Here is a 23,173-nt window from a genome sequence, read left to right on the forward strand (position 1 = left end):
AAACTTTGTGGTCACTTTTGAAATTAAAGGTAAAAAGGGCTACACTGTGTAAAGTAAACATTCAATTATATTCTTTATTGATGAATATTCTCTGAAGAAAATTCATTCCCTCTTATTATTTAAATCATAGGTATCACAACTTAGTTTTGTATATTAAATTTGAATAAAATATAAACTGAATAAATTTGAAATTTCAAACATTTTGAAGGATCAATTGTGCAATTCTACGAAAATGCAGCTTGTAAGTTTCTAATACACTGGTAAGAAGGAAATTCTGTGACTTACTTTTGATTGCTTTTCTTATCTTTGGTAAGCCACAAATAAAATGTTCTATTTATCTTATATCCAAACAAAGACTGTTTAAAGACATCACATCAAAATATATGCACAGCAGTGCAATACCATTTTTATGAAGTTGCAAAAGTGGCATGGGTATGTGATAAAAAAATGAAGTGTAGCTGATAAAATGATAAATAGTGGAACCTTTGTTTAAGGCCCACTTCTTTGTTAAACCACACACAGAATATGTGTTCGATATTAGGTATACACTATATTTAATTAGTTTGACAATACTTTTTACAAGATGTCTAATTTTCAAAAACTGCTTTTCAATAATGTATGACTATTTTTCTTTCTTTTCTTATTATTTTTTTATATTGACTAAGTCTATGATTTCAAGTTTATCGTCAGTAGGTCAAAAATTGTTTTTATACCCCCACACAACAAAGTTGTAAGGGGGGTATACTGGAATCAGGTTGTCCGTCCGGCCATCCGTCCGTCCGGGTGTCCGGCTGTCCGTCGTTTTTTCCTTGTCCGCCCAATAGCTTAAGATTCCTTTAACCCACAGTCTTCATATTTGGCATGGAGGTTAGTCATGGTAAGTAGATTACCCCTTTTGATTTTGAGGTCACTGGGTCAAAGGTCAAGGTCACAGGTGCCTTGCCTAGGAAAAGCTTGTCCGCCCAATAACTTAAGATTCCTTTGACCCACAGTCTTCATATTTGGCATGAAGGTAAGTCATGATGAGTAGATGACCCCTAATGAATTTGAGGTCACTGGGTCAAAGGTCAAGGTCACAGGTGTCTTGACTGAAAAAAGCCTGTCCGCCCAATAACTTAAGATTCCTTTGACCCACAGTCTTCATATTTGGCATGGAGGTTAGTCACGGTGAGTAGATAACCCCTATTGATTTTGAGATTACTGGGTCAAAGGTCAAGGTCACAGGGGTCTTGACTAAAAAAAGCCTGTTCGCCCAATAACATAATATTCCTTTGACCCACTGTCTTCATATATGGCATGAAGGTAAGTCATGATTATAAGATGACCCCTATTGATTTTGAGGTCAAATGTCAAGGTCACATGGGCCTTCACTAAAAAAAAAGCTTGTCCGCCCATTTACTTAAGAATCTTCTAACCCAGTTTTCATATTTGGTATTGAGGTTGTTTATGATTATTAGATTACCCCTATTGATTTTGAGGTCACTGGGTCAAAGGTGACTGGGACCTTGACCTAACAAAGCTTGTTGGCTCAATTGCTTAAGAATGCTTTGGTCAACAGTCTTCATATTTGGTATTGAGGTTGTTTATGACTAGTAGATGACCCCTATTGATTTTTAGGTGACTGTGTCAAAGGTCAAGGTCACAGGGGCTTTTACTACAATAAGCTTGTCTGCTCAAATGCTTAAGGTCCTCAGTGTATTGATTTTGACATTTTCACATTTGAAGCATGTAGAATACATAACTTAGCAATGCACTGGCTTACTAACCTCAGATTTGGCAGGGAGGTTGTCCTTGAGCTCTAAATGGCCACTGTTGATTCTGACAAAGTGGTATGCGGGGGTATTCACGCCAAGACAGTGGCAGTTCTAGTTAAAATTTACAAATTTACATCCACTGCTATAAAAAGGTATGCATTAGGACATCTTATTCAGTTTAGCAGATTGAAGAAAAAAAAGTAAGCCAGATTTAACGTGATTAGGAACAAGCAATCAATTGCAGGTCTACAGATCTTCTTTTAACTATAATACAGGTGCACCACAACACTGTCATAAGTCTATGATAAAGTGGCAGCAGTATTGTGATGGACCCTGATCATTTCATTGGATTACTTTTAAGCTTTTTGGGTAGTGTTTTCTCAGCAGTATTAACAAGTTTGCTTTTTATGTGCTGGAATTGATTTCTTTCAGATGGGTTCCGGTGTAAATATTTGGACTGCTTTTAACAAAAATAGGCCTAGGAATATACACAATTTATTAATTTATTATTTTACTTGTTTTTTTTTTTAACTATTTTATTCTTAAACCATGTACAGTATATATATTTTAACAGCATTGAGTAATGATAAATTGATATTGAAGTATATAATGCTTTTTAGAAGCATTACATGCCCTATTAGCTCAGTAGATTTGAAGAGAGACCATCTAAAGTGTGAAATTTACACTTCAGTTTTTAAAATGCTAAATTTTCTATATATTCCACAGTTGATCACTTACATTTGAAGTTCATGTTGGCATTTGGTTTGATTAATGTGTAACTTCTACATGTAAATTGTTTCAATTACACATATTTTACCCTTTTAAAGTATTCTATTTCAGAAATAAGAAATACACAAACTTCTAAGCATTCTATACATAATTTTATCTGAGTGTGATCTTTGTTAGTTGTACACTGGTGACAGTATTAGACAGTAAACTAACTTGCACTTTTAACAACTTTTTTCTATTCTTATGTTGTTTAATATTGCCAATATCAATATTCAAGTTTAATCGAAGGTTATGTTTAACTAAATTCTGTGCAGAGTATTGTCCTTCTATCCACCAATCACACTAACTATTTCAAAAAGTAACTTTATATGATACTGACTGATATCTTTTGACAATATCTTAGATCTTTGGTGTGTTGTTGACTTTCATGCTGTCTGGGAAAATGGGAAAATCACACTAACTGTTTCAAAAAGCAACTTTATATACCGTAAAATTCCTAATAAACGCCCCTCCCCTAATAAAGGCCCCCCAGGCCTTTTGATAAGGAAAATGATCTACTCATCAGTGCTGAACTCATAATTAAAGCCATAATTTTATTCAAATCATTCAGAATCCATTTTATTTTATAGTAAACACAAATATGTATAATATGAACTTTTAAACCTTAACATTTTTTAATGTTATTACCAACACTTGCTAACACTAAATGTATTTACAGTGATTTTGGATTTAGGAAAAACTGTGTTGTAATAATAGCCCCCCTTTTGGAAAATGTTTAGCCCCCGGGGGCGTTTAATAGGAATTTTACGGTAAGTACTAGTAATACTGACTGATTATAGTGATATCTTTTAGGTACTAATATCTTAGGTATTTGTTGTGTTGTTAACTTTCATGCCGTCTGGGAAAATGGGCTTTTCCTACTATAGCTGATAGTCAATAGTCTATCTAATATGTACATTGTACTAATAGTCTTGTTTTGATTCAGATGGAGTATTTCATATTATGAATATTTATCTTTTACATGGGACATCATCAAAATATGTTAATTATGTAAGGGAACTTTTTATTCTAGATTTTTAAGCTGTAGTAATCATTTGAAGAATTTGTAAGTAAATCTTGTGGGCAGGTAGCTACAAATTAATGCTTATTTAACCCTTTCCCCCATGAGCATATTGTCAAAAATGGCCATTTTCACTGAAAAGCCTCCTCTTACAAGTTCAAACTGCTATGAAACTATGAAAAATGCTTCAATACTAATCAAACTTGGCACAAATGTTGACTGGACCATTGCCTTTGTAACGACATGCTCAGTCTTAAATTTCCTGTTACCATGGCAACGAGGGGACATCTCAAAATTGCCAAAAATCACTTTTTTGCCTCGATTTTTTCCATCAAATTTTATTTCAAAGTGCTGCAACTTCTCAAGGGATTGAGATAGAGTCAAAGGCTTTTCAGCGTTGGTTACACGTTACCTTATGATCAACCTGGGGACATTTTAAGCCTCTCACAAGTCCAAAATTTTCTTGGCGATGAGGGAGACTCCGCCCCCCTTCAAACCCCCCAAACAGAAGGGGGCACATCCCCCTTCTGGCAACCCCCTGATGTATTATTTGGATGGGGGACGGCGCCGAAAAAATGGTCACTTTTTTAACAACATTTCTCAAACAAAAAACAGTGTTTGGGGTCTAAATAGGACATTTTTTCACTGTTTGAGGCCTCAAAAAGGGGGGGGGGCAAAAAGCCGTCGAAACACGCTTATATAAGGGAAAAGGTTAAGGACGGTCTTATAGAATTAACATTTTTATGTTTTAGCGGAGAGTGGCAAAAGGTTTTTCAAAAGAAAGAGACATGAGTATGATTTTAAAGAACTGGCTGAGAGGGAACTGTTTCTATGGGCAATACTGTTTAACAGGAGAGAGCTTGGCAAGATGATGTGGAGGGCTGGACAAGACCAGTTGGGTAAAATAGCTTTCATATGTTAGATGCAGAAATAGATCTAATAGATTTATATAGTTATTAATTTTTTTTTCTTCAAATTTTAATATACTCTTAAATAAATGGGTGGAGGGGGGATGTTGGTGTTTGGGGTGGCTTATAGATTTACCCCTGTCTGTCTGTCCTGCTGTTGCACAGTTTGTCTGTAGACTGACAAAACAGAGAAATGTGGGGACAGGAGTGTCCCATGGATATTTCTAGATTTGTATGGAGTTAGAGTAATTATTTAGTAATGTTCATAAAATCAGTTGTATGTGTATAATTATGTCAATACTTCAGGCAATAGATGGCATATTTACAGTAGCTCAAAGTCCTAATGTTGATTATGATGATGATTGTGGCGATGTTGACTGTTTTAATGACGATAACAATTATGATGATGACAACAACAAAATGATGATGATGATAATGAATATGATGATGATGATTATAATTATGGTCATGATGAATATGGAAATAATATGTATGTTGTTGATGATGATAACAATGATGATGATTGTATTAATGTAATTATGGTCATATATGGCAATGATAATAGTGATGATGATGATGATGATGAAGATGATGATGGCAATGACAACAATGATGATGATGATTGTTATTATGATCATGATGATAATGGTAATGATGATGAATATGAAAAATGATGATAATGATGATAGTAATGAAACTATGTGATGAGTTGATTGACTAACTTTGTATTACAGGAGCTGCTCTAGTAGCATGTGCTATCCTAAAGGCTCTAGCAGCAGTAGCTGATGATGATGAGGAGCTAGAACTTAGTCAAGATCTAGAAGATCATGCAAAGTAAGTGGATATACTTTAGTCAAAGGCCATAACTACATTCACCAAGATGCTTTTTGTTAGGCATCCTTGGTAAAACATGGTAACTTTTAGAAAGTTGATGGTTCTTGCAAGGTCATTTTATCAAATATAATGACAGTGAATTGATTAGCAAAGCTATGTAACATGACTTTCAACTTAGCAAGAAACTGTACAGTATATTATGATAAAAAATGATTTTGTTGTTAAAAAATTCCAATGTAATGATGTTGGCAAAGTCAGAAGTATTACTGTCAAAGCAGATAATTTCGTGAGACAAAGTTTTCGCAATATCAACAGTATGGACATATAAGAGAGTTTAAATTTTCGTGAATTTCTATTTTCAGTTAAATATAAATTTTCTGTTAAATATATTTAATTCTACCAGACATTTAATTTTGCCAAAATCTTTAATTAACAAATTTAACAAAATTTAATCTCTTGAGGAAGTTAATAATTTTACAGTATTCAGTGATAAATTCATAATAACAGAAGTTCTTCTCTATTGCATTAATAAACATTCTATTACTTGTTTTTCAACTAGCACATAATTATATAGTAAATGCTCAACATTACATAAACACTGGATGGTTGCAAACACTTTGCTATCATCCATGTTCTTTTGGGGATTAGGCTCGTAAGCCAATACCAAGAAAGAAGGAGGCATACTGGCTCGGACTACACCAGACTTAATGGTTTTAACATGTTTTATGTCTTATTTCCAGTTTTAGTTATATTTATTATATAATCATTCATTTGGTCTGATGTTTCTTAGCCAGTTATGCCAAAAATAAAGATTTATAAGTCTATCACTTGTTTCGTGTTTTTAATTTGATTGAGTATAAACTATGTATTTATACTAATAGCATGTATGAAGACATGGCAGTGGGAGTGATATCTGAGTGTTACAAGAGGGATAAAATGATGGCCCACCAGTTACTAGTGAGACGGTTAGAGCCGTACGGCAAGACAACACTGTTCACCCTGGCTGATACCCACACATTGATGAAGTTCATGGGAAATACATGTTGTCAGACCAAGCTTAACCTTATATGGAAAGGAAGAATGGCCCTGTATACACAGTCTTGGAAAGTATGTTGTTTTATTAGTTTTCATATTTGATTACATAGATTCTAAACGAAGACTGTTTCAGTCAATCAGTAGTTGGTTATTTTGAAAAAAAATGTAACAGTTGTGTTATGTGATAGGAGAAATGAAGGAGGACTTATAACAGTTTTGCTATCAACCCTCGAATTTTGATTCTGTCTTACTGTCTAACAAATATACAACTACAATGTTTCTGTTTTTAGATACTGTTGTCATTGGTTTTCCCGTTTTGTGTGCCAACCATCAAGTTTACAACTAATGAGGGTTTGTTGCCAGGGTCAGATCAGGGTAACGATGATTACGATGACCTTGATGAAGGTGAAGAAGTCGTGGAAACCAACAAAGAAGATATTCGTGTAATATCAAACAAGGTATCTTATACTGTATATTATATCATTTTAAAACTAGTCATAGTTACAAAATAGAAACTAGCTTTTCAGTTATATTCTTTATTTTTATATGATTTGAAAATATTTTTTTTTTACCACCACTTTTATTTGATATGGTCTTTGATATAAATATATGTAAGAAGAGCAAGTGCTTAATTGTTAAGATGTCTGCCATTTATCACAGGGACCATGGAATCGAGCCCTACTTGGGCCACAACCATGTTTCCTTTTACAAGAACAGTACTGGTCAGTTCCATAAGCAGCTTAGAGATTGGTTTAGTTAAGCTTCAAGTTGCTTAAATAAATAATATAGAACTAACTCAATTGATATAGTAACTGTCTATTAATAATCCCCCAGATTATTTCCAGATACAGGTTTGATGCTTTAAAACTTATTTATAAATTCAGCATTTTCAAAACATTTCAAACTATATTTATTCATTATATGAGGTTAAAAATATGTTATTTTCTTCTTTTAGTGTAGATGTAGGCTGCCCTCATAGGAAATTTTTACAACCTTATTTTGGTGTCTTACATAGCATATCTAATGATTTATTGATTTTCTATGAAGAAGGCTCATTAGTGAAATATAGCCTTCACATTTTGTTGAAACTTTAAATTTATACAGAGCAATCTCATATAGATGTAATTATTATTAAGGATTATACTGTGTAAAGATACCTTTTTGGTAATAATTTGGTAATATTACATGATAAAAAAAGATGGCAAATTAAGGGAATAAATGTGTAAAAATGCTACATTTAGGGAATATGATAAATATATCAAAGTGCCATATTCAGAGAAAACCTCATAAAAATGTTTATAGTAGATCTATACTTTTACCATTAAAACATTTACACCCTTTGAATATATCATACTTAGGTAAACCCTGACATTGGAAGTATAGCAGAAAATTATAAGGTATATGTCATATATTGTTGTAATGTTGGAGTGAATTTTTTAGGTGCAATGCTAGATGTTATTGGTGTTAATCATGTTAACATATTAAATTATTATCATGTACATAGCATGGTAAATATAGCAATATTTAACAAAGATCCTGTTTCAATGTGGAGGTCTTGCAATCAGTATATGGTAATGGATATTAAGCATGCTGCCTAATCTAATCATAAACAATTTTTCATATGACCAAAAAAAAAAAAGCTTGTTAATGTCTGGAAAATTTAAAGTTCTGATATTTTGTTACTTGTTTATTTAAGAACTAAAAATCATATTAGAATAAAAGTTTAACATAAGGTGAATAGCTTTTGAATTATCAAGAAATAAATTCATAAATTTTCTCAAGATAGAACTGCCAGAGTTTTCATTGATTTTGTTAAAATATCAATGTAATGATGTTAAAGTTATTATAAGGTACGCCTACCCACTTTACAGCATTTACCCCTTGTGATAATATTTTGTAAAGTCAGACTCAAACTTTTTAGTTTTGGAAATAAAAAAGGCAAAAATAGAAACAAGATAAAACAGCATTTAAATGATGAACATTTTATTTCAGGGCAAAGTTGGATTATGTTCAGTAGGACAGGTAGACATGAGTTACCTCCCATGTCCCATCAATACCAGAGCTATGTCATCTCTAAATTTTGCAAAATAGAAAAAAAGTTGATTTTAATTTAAATGCCAGAGATTGACATAGCTTTTGGAAATTTGTATTTGCTGATGAAAAATATATGTTTGCATGTGTCACTAGTTAAACAAGAATGTTTTTAGACCTCGTATACCTATACCCTTCAATCAGGTAACTGTGTCACTAATGATTGTTTTATTACCTAACACTATTACAGATACATTGTAGTACTAAATAAAACTTGTTTAGAACAAATAAGACATTAAGAAGGAAAAACTGAAGATAAAAAGACTTGTATAAACTCAGTAAAAAGAGTAAAAAGGAAACATTTGAAACATATCCCCTGTAAACTACTTAAAATTTCTGTAAATGTACAAGGGATTTCTTGTAAATGCTTCCTTTTATGTCTATTAAAAGAAAAACTGCAGTATAACACAAAAGATTGTCATTTTATTTAATCTCACATATAATTTGATCTCACAGACAACTGCATGCAATCTCACATACAGTATCATTTTTGTTATCACATACCAATAAATTTAATACAAAAAAAAACTATCAAGATGTGAAACATATTGGAAGCTTTATTTTAAGAATAGAAATGACTGAAATTGAAATAAAATTGCTTTTAAGCAAACCCAAACCAGTCCTTGTGCCTCACCTCCCTTTTACTGAAAATTTCACTCCATGTTTTAAATACCCTTATCCTGTCGTGTTTTCGCTATGTTTGAAAGTGCAGCTGAAATAAAATTTGCGTCATGGTTACAATTTATTTTGAGAAACTAAGCAATTACATCAATGACAGGCTTTTACAGTTAAAACTTTCTTTGGCTGACCAACTTACAGCATATTTGGAAATTTTATGGCTTTTTCTTTTCATTTCCAAAAAATGTATAGAACATGATGTTGTTATTGACAGTGATGTATTGTAAGCATTTAGAGCTTGAAGGATTTACACACACCATATTTTTGCGGAATTCTCACAATAAAATACATCCAGGATAGTTTGTAATTCTATATTTGACCAGGTGATGCCTAACACTGTCTCAAGAGAGGGACCTGAAGAGGAATTATTTGTCCGCTCAAAGTCTCGGAGAGCAAATAAGAAGAGAAAGAAGTTGTACCGAGTTCAGATGTTTACAGACACACGGACAAACAGTATAGGACTACTGGATGCCTTCTACTTTTTCTACACGGCACCTGTATCTGTGTTTATTGTTAATACAGTAAGAAATTTAGATACATTTTTGAAGTTATTTAATGATGTTATTTAGCTAACTTTCAGTTTATTGAATTCACTATAGAGAATTATGAGTAAAGCTACTTTGGGCAAAATTAATGTTGGTAGATGAGAATAAATAGTTTTGTCATTCTATTGTTCAGACCAATGATATCAGTTTGAAAGGCAGACAAATGCCATACCAACTAGGTAGGAGTTAAGGGAGAAATCAGCCAAGCACTGCAATGTGTATGCTAGTGTAACGTAAAGACATAAAGCAGAATGAGAACTGTATAATAGAATGCATGTAAACTTAACATGATTTTGGAGTATGATAACAAACATTTAAGCAAAAAGAAAAAAAAATGGGTTACAAAACATGTATTTGCGTCCTAAAATACGGTCCAACTGGCAGTTGAGTGGCGTTTATTGGGAATTTTATCATCTGGCAGTCCCTGAAAGGATAAGCCTTTAACTGGGGTTAGACATTTCAAAGGTTTAAGTTCCTGCTATTCTTAAATTGTTGTCATTTAAGATATACAAGATTAATTGTTTAGCCCATATATTGTTTTGAAAACATTTGTATCAATTTTAAAATGTACACAATTTCATATTTTTGCAAGTCGTTCTGTAAAATTAGTTCTTGAGACCGAGACAAAACCTGTAGAGATAATTCAGTTATTTCAGTGCTGAGATGCTTTGTCTTGATTTTATTTTATAATGTTATTGATGTTTACAGATATCATACCTTGTTTTCCTGGCTTTGTTTACATACTTTGTACTCACTAACCTGTACCCAGACCAAGGCTCAATGGTAGAGTATGTAGTGTGGGGATGGACCATTACCATGCTGCTAGAAGAAATTAGACAGGTATGGTTATATCTAATTAATTTGTGAGTAAGCTCTGAGTGAAGAGACAAACTAGGCAAGCTTATGTCATTAACAAGGGACAGCCCAGTTGTTAAATTTGCTTAGAATTTGTAATATTGGCAACTCAATATCCTTACATTGCATGCTTTTAACCTGCTGAATTTCTTAAATGGAGCTTGGAATTATGGAACTGTTTATGTCATATCTCAGCAGTCGGTCAGCCTAACTGCTTTTCCTTGATTACGAACCAGTTATTACCAATTTCTCCGCAAGTGACCAACTACTAATACCACATGATTTTTGAATCAACTGTGAGAGACAAATATCAACATGAACAACACACAGTTCTTAATTTATGGCAAAATTAGTCCAGTATTCAAAGATGGAAAGCTTGCTAATGTTTAAATTTGGTAGAGCATTAAGATCACATTTGTTTTGTTTTCATACATTATTTTGTTTGTTGCTTCAGGTTTTGTCAAATGACAAGCGGTCACTGTGGTACAAGATACGTGGCTGGTTTGGCTCGATGTGGAACCGGTTTGATCTGGCTATGTACATGATATTCTTGTTATCTGTGATATTACGATTTACATTACCCAATGATAAATTTACATATGCCAGGATTTTTTACAGGTATGTACTTCATTGTCATTTCCTACAGAGATATTTTAGGGATTCAGTAAGATATTTTATTGTATTGCACACAAAGTAACCTGCTATATTTCTTAAATGAACTTGTTCAGTTTCCATTTTTGGAACTTTCCATTAATAATATGAATGAAAATTTGAAATTGGTTTTCCAGCAGTATAGATCCTGGTTAGACTTTACTGATGTGTTGGCTGGTATAGCCCTATACTTATTAAAAAGGCTGTTCACTTTCTTTTCTAGCAGGTAAAAGTTGATAAAACCCTCTCTGTAGCTCTTACTGTGTATGTATACTGATTTGAATTTTTAATCACTTTCAATATAACTGCTATAGATAAAGCAGCTGACAGTAATACGATATCGATAACTGTTAATTAATAGTCTTTAAATTGGTCACGTAAGAATAGAAATGAACTTTTAGTTGAAATTTTAAATTACATATGTAATTTTTCATATACAAAGTATTTTGTAAATACAATTTAATGTTTATGAAAATGTACTAGTATTTTCCCTTGTTTTTCAGTATTACTGTTGCCATGTATTATTTGAGGTTTATGCAAGTATTCTTTGTTGAGAAGAACATTGGACCAAAAGTTATCATGATCACAAATATGGTAACTATAGCAACTGCTTTATCTATTATTGCTGAGATATAGTTTTAGTTTCTCTTATCACTAAGGAAACATTCTCAGAAATCAATTTGCAGAAAAAAGAGTTATAGATTCTGATGTATACTGCATCTACAATTATAAGACCAGTCTAAAAATAGTACTCTACCATTGGTCAGATTTGAATTTGTAAATCAGAGTCAATCAGATACAAGTTCTAGACTGATGACTAGAGTAAGTGTTATTACAAGTTATGATCATGATGTCCAATTCCAACTAGACTTTATAGAGTCAAAGCATTCTAAAATAATTTGGTATTGTAAATTTAAAAAAGTTTCCTTAAATAGCTGATAATATACTTCAGTAGTTCAGATCGAACAATAAAAGTGGAGGTTTGTGTGTGTGTGTATTTGCGTTTATTCATACTCGCCGACGGTTGCCCTTATGGGGGAGTCCTTCAGAATAGTATTAGTCATTTTATTTTTTGGAGGATAGCGCAGTTTATACATGTATAGAAAGATGTCCCAATTCCAAAAGCTCCTCCTGGTTTTTTAGCGTGCCTAGTAAAGCATCCACACAAGGGACCTCGATTTTATGTCTCATTCGAAAGACTGATCAGTAATTTTAGTTGGCCAGCCTGGGAATCGACTCCACAATATCGTGATTTCAAGTTTCGCGCTCTAACCGATTGAGCTATGCGAGCTGGATGTTTGTATATCCTCTCGTATGTTTGGAAATTAGGGGCACCTGTTATTTGTGGACAATTTTCTAGTTTTGTGACAGATTTCTTTATATGGTTATTCAAAGGTTAGCTTGAGAAGTGATTAGATTGAATTTAAGTAAACATTTCTTAAATTAAGTATATTTTGTTTATTTCAGGTGATAGATTTGATGTTTTTCCTGGGCATTTTCCTGTTTTTCCTGCTCAGTTTTGGTATAATGTACCAAGCAAACTTGTTTCCAAACTCCCCTGCCAGCTGGTACCTTCTCAAGAGTGTATTATATATTCCATATTGGCAGATGTATGGTGAACTCTTCCTCGAAAATCTAGAAGGTATCATATTGTTACTATAAAAAAAGTTGACTCCTACATTGATTTTGATTTATTACCATTCTAAGTAGTTTTAGCATAGCCAAAAGGGCAATATGAAGTTTTACTGACTGAAAAAAATCTATCTAGACTAGATCCTCTCTGAAATAGAGATTTTATACGGAGCAAATAAAATTTTCCAGGATACTTTATTTCAGAAAAAAATGTTTTGCCACATGACCATCTTGTTGGCGTTTGCATAGGCATTAGGGTTTAATCTTTTATTATATACCGGAAAGAATTTCGGGCACATTATGTTATACCCCCTGGCGTCCGTCGGATCGTTAGCAATTTGGTTTCCAGAGCATAACTTAAGTTCCATTTGGCCCACAGTATTCAAACTTCATAGGATGATTGTCCATATTGGGTAGAAGACCCCTATTGATTTTGGGGTCACAAGGTCAAAGGTCACTATTACTTAAAAATTGAAAACAGTTTCTTGAGCATAACTTAAGTTCCATTTGGCCCACAATATTCAAACTTCATAGGATGATTGTCCATATTGGGTAGAAGACGTTTATTGATTTTGGGGTCACAAGGTCAAAGGTCAAGGTCACTATTACCTTAAAACTGAAAACATTTTCCAGAACATAACTTAAGTTTCATTTGGCCCACTGTGTTTAAACTTCATAGTATGATTGTCCATATTGGGTGGAAGACCCATATTGATTTTTGGGTTACAAGGTCAAAGCTTAAGGTCACTATTACCTTAAAACTGAAAACAGTTTACGGGGCATAACTTAAGTTCCATTTGAACCACAATATTCAAACTTCAAAGGAGGATTGTTATTTGAAGGAGGTAATACTTTATTTAATTCCCATGTCTTACAAATGCTTCATCTTTACTTTAAAAAAAATCACTTTCGGGCATATAATGCTCTGCCTAGCGGTGCTCTTGTTATAAGTGGATTGGTCTACAATAGGCACATTTACCATCAACAAAATTATTTGTTGTATTACAGACCTTCCATTATAGACAAATTCACTTTTATGTCCATTTTCACAGAAACTATGATAGTTATTCACATATATACAGATTTTATGTGAAAGACATTTCATAGAAAAATTTAAATATTTTCAGAAGAAAATGACCAATTTGTCGGTTTAAATGATATGTAAGGAAATTTAAAAGTTAAGGTGATTTTTATGAAACATCAAAAGTGAAATAATCAGGATATTTATAAATCTTTAATATAAATATTTCAGGAGAGCATCCCAGTAGTTGTACAACAAATGAGAGTATTTGGCGCCCGGCTGGTGGTGTAGATAGATGTCCTGAAGAAAACGCACTGGTTCCTCTCCTTGGTGCTGTGTATCTTATATTAACAAACATTCTACTTGTGAACCTTCTTATTGCTATGTTCAGGTAAAGGAAGACATATTGTAGATTTAATTGTATTATCAGTGCTTAGTTTTATGGATTTTCTAGTACTGTAAAAATAAGTCATTCCTATTCAGAGAAAAAATAAGTTTGAAATGACCTGATAAATTGTTTATATTTTCATGAAAGCATGCCACTATGGCCTGGTATCGGGGATTAAAATTTGAGGTTCCGGCTGGGGGGAGGGGGGGGCATAGGAAGTGGGTTTGATCCATGGTTGTTATATCAATTATTATCTAGATTTTAAGAATCTCTGATAATTACAAGTGTTTTCATGCTTATAAATGGCTGTTGTATATCATCTACTTATTGCCCATGGATTGATATTTAAAGGTATTGTAAAGAACAATTTTCTCTCTTTAGACTTTTACTGACCAATTAAATCAGATACTGATAAATTGGTTTTTGTAAAAGAATAATTTAAGGATGATTGATGTAAATCATAAAAAAACAATTAACCAAATATGTCAGTCCAGTAACTATCTATTAAAAAACATTATCTGTTACAGTTACACCTTCCAAATGGTACAGGACAAGTCTGAGCAGGTGTGGAGGTTTTACCGTTACAGTTTGGTATACGAGTTTTATGACCGACCAAAGTTCTGTCCACCATTGATTGTAATTAGTCATGTATACAGAAGTATACTGTGGATCAGGCGGAGAACATGCTCATCCAAGAAATACATGAATGAATTCAGTAAGTAAATAATTGTGAAATTGTGCCTTAGTTATGCTTCTAATGGTGATATAATAATCTTATCATTTCTTTAACAATTTGTAGCCCTGAATGCAGTGCAAGTTGAAACTTTTATAAAAATGGCAGTTTATGTGTACTTGACATAATGACAATTAAATATTTAATCATTTTTATGCCACTGCAGCATCTGCGATGTGTAGGCATATACATGTAGCGATTCACCTGTGTGTGTGTGTGTGTTTGTATGTGTGTTCTATAGTTATATAGTGAACTTAAAAAATTTCCTTGTGAAAAATCACTAGTCCAATTTCAACCAAACTTGGCAGGATTGATCCTTGGGTGAAGGGCTTCCAAAGTTGTTCAAAGAATTTCATTCCATGCAGAAATCTGGTTGCCATAGCAACCAAAAGGAATTATAAGAATAAATTTAAAAATTCTTCTTGTAAAGACCCAAAAGGCCTAGAGCTTAGATATTTTGCATAGGGCATTGTTTGGTAGACCTCTACCAAGATTGTTCAAATTATAGCCCTTGGGTCAAAATCGGCCCCAGCCCCGGGGGTCATTGATTTTCCCTATGTGTACATATAGTAAAAACTTAAAATTCCTTCTTGTCTGAAGGTACAAGGCTTAGAGGTTTGATATTTTGTATGTATTCTTGCATATCAGACTGGCATTTCCGTGAGTTTTACCCATGCCGGAGATTTCATCAAAATGCAATCATGTTTGTTTTAAGATAGACATAAAAACATGCTGTTCCCATTGTTAATTGAAACAAATATTGATCCATCATTTTAGAATTGAACCTGGATGCTAAAGATAACAATCGGCTGACATTATTTGTGAGATCAGCAACAGAGAATTATCTCAACATCTCACAAAAGGCAGAGAAAGAAGAACTTGGTAATAAAGTAGCAGACACAGCAAATAGGTATGTTTTAAGGAGTTAACTCACTACAGTGTTGGAGATGTACCTATAGACTCTTGTAAAAATTATGATTTGAATTTTGATAAATATTGCTTTTTTTTCAGCTGATTCTTACATTTTTCATTCACGATCGTATTGATATATATATAGGCGTGAAGAAATGGACTTCTTACAGTGCATTTCGGCAGGTGAAAAGGCAAGGTTTTAACATTTAATCATCCAAGTCCCTTGACCGGTATATACCGTAATACAGTTTTTAGTGCTTCAACATTTTTTAGTCTCACTCATGTTTTGATGGTGAACAAATATAAACTATGTGAGATTTGCTTTAGACCTCCCCATCTCCCTTTACATATAATTTGTCAAAAAAATCTTTATAACGGATATATAATACAGTACAAATCACTTTTTCAAGGATAATGAAAGATACGTAGTAAACTTGCTGCAGCTGTGTGTATAAAGATTATATTAACATCACAGTTATCTGATGAAAATTGATGTTTCAAACATACAGTATTATATTTTGCTTTTATATGTGTTATTTTCAATATGGTTGCTTTGAAATGATTTATGAATATCTTTTTAGGATTGAGCGTGTAATAGAGGAATTAGATAGCATCAAGGAACAAGTGCGGTTGTCTCGAGTCACACCGATAATGGACGAGAGTAGACCGGGCACGGCAGAACCGATGTTGATGGACACCTCGGACACTATTGTTCCATTATCATCAAGGTATATATTGCCTTACTGTTAACAGTTATAAACCATGAAAAAGGGCTAATGGTTGTATACTGAGGAAACTCTATGGTGATATTTTATCTAGGTGCCGAATTATAACTGAAATGATTATTATTCAGATGCCTGTGTTAGGATTGAATTCTTGTTTTTCCTCAGATTGTCACTGTGGTCTTAATAGAATGTCAGTTTTTTTTTAACAAAATATCTGTGAATCTTAAATGTATGGAAGCGTCCTGGTGCCAATCTATAATGTTCTATACAAAAGGAGATAAAAATGTCTAATTAGGAGTTAATTACTCTTACGTAGGATTTTTTTATAGAACATTATAAATTGGCATCAGGACCCTTCCATATCAATATGTGTGTGTCATTTAAGAAATTCATCATTATGGATTTTGAATAGGTATTTTTCTTTAATCAAGAAATTAATAAGTTATACCCAGATTGTCAATTTTTTGTCACATTTTGCAAATTTATTAACAAATTTCAATGTTAAGTTACCAAATAAAACTGGAAATGTTTGCTATGAAATGCATAAACAATGTTGGGAATCAATTTAAAAATGGAAATTTTCATTTTAGTAAGTTATGATAATTGTTGCCAATTGAAAATAAAAATTTCATGTTTAAGAATAAAGTTTCAAATTTCTCATTTTCCATTTTTTAGGAAATCTTCAAACATGAATGCAAGAGTAGAGTTAATGCAAGCCCAAATGAGTGACCTAGGCGACCAGGTAGCCCAGGCAGCCATGAAGACTGACCAGATGATGGCCATGATGCAACAGATATTGTCACAACAACGAGTTCGTCAAGGTACTCTTGAAATCAGCGAAGTCAACCAATAAAAATATAGCGAAGTCAACCAATTACAATATAGAGGAATGATTTTTGCTGTAAAATCCAGTGTATTATACACTTTTAACCATTTCTTTATCACTGCTTATTATTGACAAAATAGAGATGTCTATTATTCTTTATGGACAATCGTTTGCTACTTTGAGTGAATGAATTTTATTAGGAAACATTAGTCTTCAGCAGAGTTAACAAACAGTGGACATGTTGCTCACTATATACATAATATTTTTAGAAAACTTGAACTAAGAAAAAATTTACTATTCTTAGACTGTGATACAAAGATTGTATTTTATACTCAAGTATTAAGATAGTAAATGTTCTTAAGTATATTTTTGGGAACAGTTCAATAGCTAAAAGCTGTGATGAAGTGCATATATCTAGCAGGATTATTTTACTAGCTGTAGGCTTTTATTTACATACTGCACAAGATATATTTGACATGATCCAAAAGTTGAATTAAAGTATTGTTGGTTAATGTTCTACTTTACAAGAAACAATTTTTAGCAGAAATTGAGAAATATATTATCAATATGTAAATAGACCAATTTATCCCAATTTATCCATTTTTGTCTTCGTTCAAAAGTGGTCCTTTAATACAGGTTGTACTGTATTTAAATGATGTATTTATGAATTAAATGCCAAGGATTAAAAGGAGGATCTAACTTACCTAATTACGTGATAATGCACTGTAATGTTATGAAATGCACCAAATGAACTTAATTAAATACAGTTGTGGGAAACCAGGCCTCGAGGATATACATGTACATGTATATATATTTTTTCGAGAATTCTGTATTTTCATATACATTCTATGGCAGTTTCTGACCAATCAAATTCCTGACATCTGAGTTGAACTTACAGAATTTCCTCAGACCCAGAGCATTTTTACAGCTGTATTTATATTGCTGTACATGTAACAAGTTCTCTATGAACAACATGTAATGTATAGCAGTGAGTGCACTGGTATTTGAAGTTGCTTTTAACAGTATGTAAAAGTTATCAAATTATTTATTTTGATTTATTTTATAGAAATTTATGCACACATTTTTTATTCAATACTGCAATTATTTAAAAGATACTGAGATAGTTTTATAGATATTACATAATTCTAATAATTGTTTTATTTTATTTAAAATATATTGCATGATTTGTAGATATTTCACCTGTGCATTAAATGATATATTAAGTGCCAATTTTGTAAAGTTTTGAAATACAGATATATATATATATGTGTGTGTTAGTAAGTCTTGAATTTGTTGTAAATATGAAGAAATTTTGTTTCATGTAGTAATGACGTACCTCATGAGTCACAGTACATGTATATTTATTTTTTATAGAGTTGGTTTATACAGAATTTATTTTAGTTCGATTGTGTAGGAAGCTATTAGCTTATAAACACACTTTCGAATCAGTTCCTGGAACCAACCAGTACTGAGCAATGAGTGTAAAGTTTCTTGCTCAAGGAAACAACGACTTGCCCCTGTCAGGGTTTGAACCCATGCGGGTAGCGATCATAAGATTACTAGTCCGAAGCGTTAACCACTCGGCCATGCCGCCACATACTTCTATAGAGTTATGCCAGTATTGCAGTGAGCTCTAACAAATTGTTTAGTAGATCTGTATTTACTCACTATGAAGTTTAGGTGGTGGGTGTGATAGCCTCAGTTTAACGCTGTTTTATTTGAATATAGAGGTTTATATCCTGAGTGTATTTTTGCCACTCTTATCTTTATTGATGGAATACAACATTATTCCTAAACCTGTTGGAACTGAAAGTTAGCATCCTTTGCTACCTAACCAATATAGAGCCAGGTCAGTCTGCACATCTGGGGAAGTCTGATCAGGCTCTATACTGCTGGTAACTAAACTTTTTTGTATTTCATTGTTAAAATCTCTTGAACTTCTAATTTCAGGAGTGAGATTAGGATATCGATAATTTTTCTCCATAATTTCATTTTTCCCAGTGTATGTATGCAAGTACAGATGATTTTAATCTATATATATTTACATATATGTTTGTATTCAAGAATGATATGTAAGATATCAACTAACCAGTGATATATGTCCATTTTACCCTTTTAATGTTTACTTTCACTTGACCATGTGATATTATATCATCTTGTTAGTCCGTCCATTGTTTATTTATAGAAATATTTTTAAATAATTTTTTGTTAAATCTCAGCAACAGATTTTAAAGGCCTTGTGGAAAATGTTCGTACCTTTCTTATTGCATATGAGTATTTTACGTCTATTTCAAGATTTTAACCCTTAACCTGCTGGAACCATCAACCTTTGCCACCAGTGTAGAGCCAGGCCAGCCTGCACATCCGTGCAGTCTGACCAGGCTCTATACTGTTGGTAGCTTAATGTTTGTATTTTGATATTGAAATCCCTTGAACTTTGAATGGACTGTTTCAAATTCAAAACTGGACTGGTCCATTATAGAAATATGGCAGGTTAAGGGTTTGTCAATGCTCAGTCCAGATTTTAATCAATGCTCATACATTTATTATGTTTATTCAAATTGTGTTTTATATAATATGTATACAAGCCAGATTTCTTAATTTATTACCAAATTATATCAAAATATGAGTTTATCAAAATGCTCAAGACAGCATAAATTTGTATGATAATTAATTTTGGGCATATTTCTCATATATTGGATCTATACATATTCCATGTTAATTCTGTTTTACTTTTTTATTTTATATAAAATGTTCACATTCCTTATGACTATTGTTTTATGTATTCAAAGTTTACACATTCACCAAAATGATAATTGTACCATTAAATTATTTTTGATTTATGTCTGTGATATCAAAATGTAGCTTCATATGTGGTTTTCGAAGACTTTGTTTGATACACTTATTAAACAAAGTATTTATTTATGGACTGAATGTTTATTTACATAATAAAGTGGCATGCCTCCAGATTATGAAAATATAACCTAAGAAAGAAAAATATAACTGTCTCATTCAGTCTGACGGTCGATTATAGACATTGTTTATATCCTTACTTGTTTTAGTTTAAATTTGTTTATTTTAGTTCGATTGCAGAACAATTTCTTTCAACTTATATTACTATCATACTGATATTATGACTTTCAAGTCCGCTTAGTGGAACTAAGCAGTACTGGTGCCATATGAGGAGGCAAGATTGTGACCAGACATCTGAACCACCCCTTAATCGCTTACCTTAGACTGTAAATGAATGTAGAAATATTTAAAATGAATGTCTGAATATACAAGTTGCATGAAAAATATGAAAAAAATTTACTCTAAAAATCACCATGTTTTTACTTTTCGGGGGCAGTTGATTTAGAAGTACAGTTTTGCAGAAATATGCTCCATTTTTTAAACTTTTTCTTTTTCCATACAAGGGCCGAGAAAAATGGAGCATGCTACTCCTCAGACATCTGTTTCTGTCAACCTATAAACTTTACACAGGTGTGCAGGTGTGTTTGCTTTAAATATGAAATAGAAAGTGACTTGTATATTTAAACTCCACTTATAACAATATTCAGGTGATTGCCGAATTTATATCATTTTATCTCAATATGGTTATATCTGAGAGGCAACCAATTTGAAAATGGGACCGTGGCAACAGTATTGTTATAAACGGTATATTGTTATAAGTAGAGTTTACTGTACTTATTTATTAGAATGACATTAGATTTAGTAGTCTACCTCGATGCATTTATATCTACATGTAGTTCAAATGTTTTTATTGTTTTTTTATGGTTTTTTTTTTTCTACATTATACAATGTCTAGTTTTATTCATGTATAAAATATGGTTGTGCAGATTATCAATTCAAACTAATAATTTAAAATCCTTGATTTTTTTTTTGGTTTTTTTTACTGTTTGTAAGTTAATATTTCAATTCCATGCCTGATATTAGTAACATAAGAACTATTGACCTGATGTTTCTCAGCTAACACCATCTCCCTTGATTTATTTTTACGTTTTAAGCGTATTTTGATTAACTTATAACCATGTATTTTCTCTTGAATGAACTGCTTCTGTTATAGCTAAGCAGTGAATTTTAAATCAATACACAGGTGCTTGAATTTAAAGATTTTCGAAAAAATAGAAATGTACCTGATATCATACAAGTACTGCATGAATTATCTTATACCAAGGGCCATTACTTGTTTTTTTTAATCAAACCATATTTACATACAATGAACATGTACTCTTATTTCAGCTTACTGGTATTTTTTGATACATTTTCTTTTTGGTCATGTTTTTAATAGACACAAATTTTATATACTATTTTTGTTAATGTATAGTGATAGGTGTATGGACACTTTTGTGTAAATAATTGTTTTGTAGACAACATTGACACCTTGGTCGGTAACAATAAATAGAAGTAATTTACAATTTTGTTTGTTTTACTTGGCATTAATATTTAATCATAATTATTATTTTGCAATGGTATTGTCCACCGTTGAAAAAGGAACTAGCAATTTATTCATGGGACTAAGATTATTGAACTGCCAAATGGCATTTAAAGTCTGGAATTCTGGCTTTTGATAGATGGAATAAAGCCTGCTATTGGAAACACTTCAAACAGTTGTGCATCAGAAAGTAATTTTGTACATGTATGCAGCATGACAAGGTAAACTGTAACATGGTACTCTAGGTGCATAAAATCCCTTTATAAAAGTACCCTGGATGTATATATACTACAATCACAGACACTGCTATTAAACCCATGACATAAAATTACTATGTATACAGCTGAAAGTTTCTGTAGTTTGTAATCTAATATTCCGTAGCATTGGACAAATAGCTTTTTGTGTCGCCACTACAAAGTGGCGACATATAGGGATCACTTCTCCGTCGTCTGTCTGTCCTTTTGTGTCGCCTCTACAGAGTAGTGGCCACATATAGGGATCACTTCTCCTTCGTCTGTCTGTCCGTCCATCACAAAACTTGTCCGAACTACTCCTCATAAACTACTGGTACAATTTCATCCAAACTTTACAGGAATTGTCAGTACCAAGTCTAGTTGAGCATATTGTCAGCATTCCAGTTCAATGATTTTTTCTGAGTTATGGCCCTTCAATAATTTTTATTATTAAAGTTTGTCCGGACTACTCCTCTTATACCACTGATGCAATTTCAATGAAACTTTACAGGATTGATCTGTAGGTCAAGTCTTTGCTCATATTGCTCGGGTTTTCACGTTGATTGATTTTTGCAGAGTTATGGCCCTTTAATGAAAAAGGTGTTTTTTCTTGTGTGTTGCCAGATACACAAGAGCTACTTCTCAAAAACTACTGGTGCAATTTCATCCAAACATTACAGGAATGATCAGTACCAAGTCTAGATGTGTATATCATTGCCTTTTTACGGTTCAAGGTATTTTGTTAGAGTTATGGCCCTTTAATTATTTTTTTTATTTTTTAAAGTTTGTCCGGACTACTCCTCTTATGAATGATTTTCAGCAGAGTTGAATAAAAAAAGTGTTTTGCCAGGTTAATGATTTTTGTGTCTCCTGCTACATGTGATTGGCTATCATGAGGCGATACAGGTCATCGCCGATTGCCCTTGTAACTTGACAGTAGTAATCTGATTTGAATAAGATACTGTAAAGGAAATAACCAAATGCAGAATTGGACTAGAAAATTTGAGATTTAAATATTTGTCGGGAGTGGTAACTACATATCCTGTTTGTTTAACATTAAACAACAAGTACAATGTATTTGGAATTTGCGGATATATAATATCGCTAAGGGTCTCTATAATTATTGTT

The 23,173-nt window shown here is 32.5% G+C and overlaps 1 protein-coding gene across 5 annotated transcripts in view; it reads left to right on the plus strand.

The window, feature by feature from the left end:
* The window catches only part of LOC132713950 (transient receptor potential cation channel subfamily M member 2-like), a 53,079-nt gene extending 31,290 nt beyond the window's left edge, over nucleotides 1–21,789 (plus strand). For 2 of the 5 annotated variants that reach the window (XM_060696845.1, XM_060697003.1), the window contains 16 exons: nucleotides 4,296–4,442; nucleotides 5,186–5,285; nucleotides 6,167–6,392; nucleotides 6,611–6,778; nucleotides 7,679–7,717; nucleotides 8,313–8,342; nucleotides 9,413–9,610; nucleotides 10,343–10,474; nucleotides 10,944–11,107; nucleotides 11,644–11,734; nucleotides 12,608–12,782; nucleotides 14,025–14,184; nucleotides 14,709–14,896; nucleotides 15,692–15,824; nucleotides 16,408–16,554; nucleotides 17,227–21,789. In XM_060696845.1, the coding sequence (XP_060552828.1) occupies nucleotides 4,296–4,442; nucleotides 5,186–5,285; nucleotides 6,167–6,392; nucleotides 6,611–6,778; nucleotides 7,679–7,717; nucleotides 8,313–8,342; nucleotides 9,413–9,610; nucleotides 10,343–10,474; nucleotides 10,944–11,107; nucleotides 11,644–11,734; nucleotides 12,608–12,782; nucleotides 14,025–14,184; nucleotides 14,709–14,896; nucleotides 15,692–15,824; nucleotides 16,408–16,554; nucleotides 17,227–17,404 (2,276 nt within the window). In that variant the 3' untranslated portion in view covers nucleotides 17,405–21,789. Of the gene's footprint in view, nucleotides 1–208; nucleotides 242–4,295; nucleotides 4,443–5,185; nucleotides 5,286–6,166; nucleotides 6,393–6,610; nucleotides 6,779–7,678; nucleotides 7,718–8,312; nucleotides 8,343–9,412; nucleotides 9,611–10,342; nucleotides 10,475–10,943; nucleotides 11,108–11,643; nucleotides 11,735–12,607; nucleotides 12,783–14,024; nucleotides 14,185–14,708; nucleotides 14,897–15,691; nucleotides 15,825–16,407; nucleotides 16,555–17,226 lie in introns of all 5 variants that reach the window. The other 3 variants (XM_060696704.1, XM_060696768.1, XM_060696927.1) reach the window with 3 other exon arrangements.
* The last annotated feature ends 1,384 nt before the right edge of the window (nucleotides 21,790–23,173 follow it).

This window comes from Ruditapes philippinarum, unplaced genomic scaffold (genome assembly GCF_026571515.1).
Source record: "Ruditapes philippinarum isolate M1 unplaced genomic scaffold, ASM2657151v2 ctg167_1_1_1_1, whole genome shotgun sequence".
NCBI classification, from domain to species: Eukaryota; Metazoa; Mollusca; class Bivalvia; order Venerida; family Veneridae; genus Ruditapes; species Ruditapes philippinarum.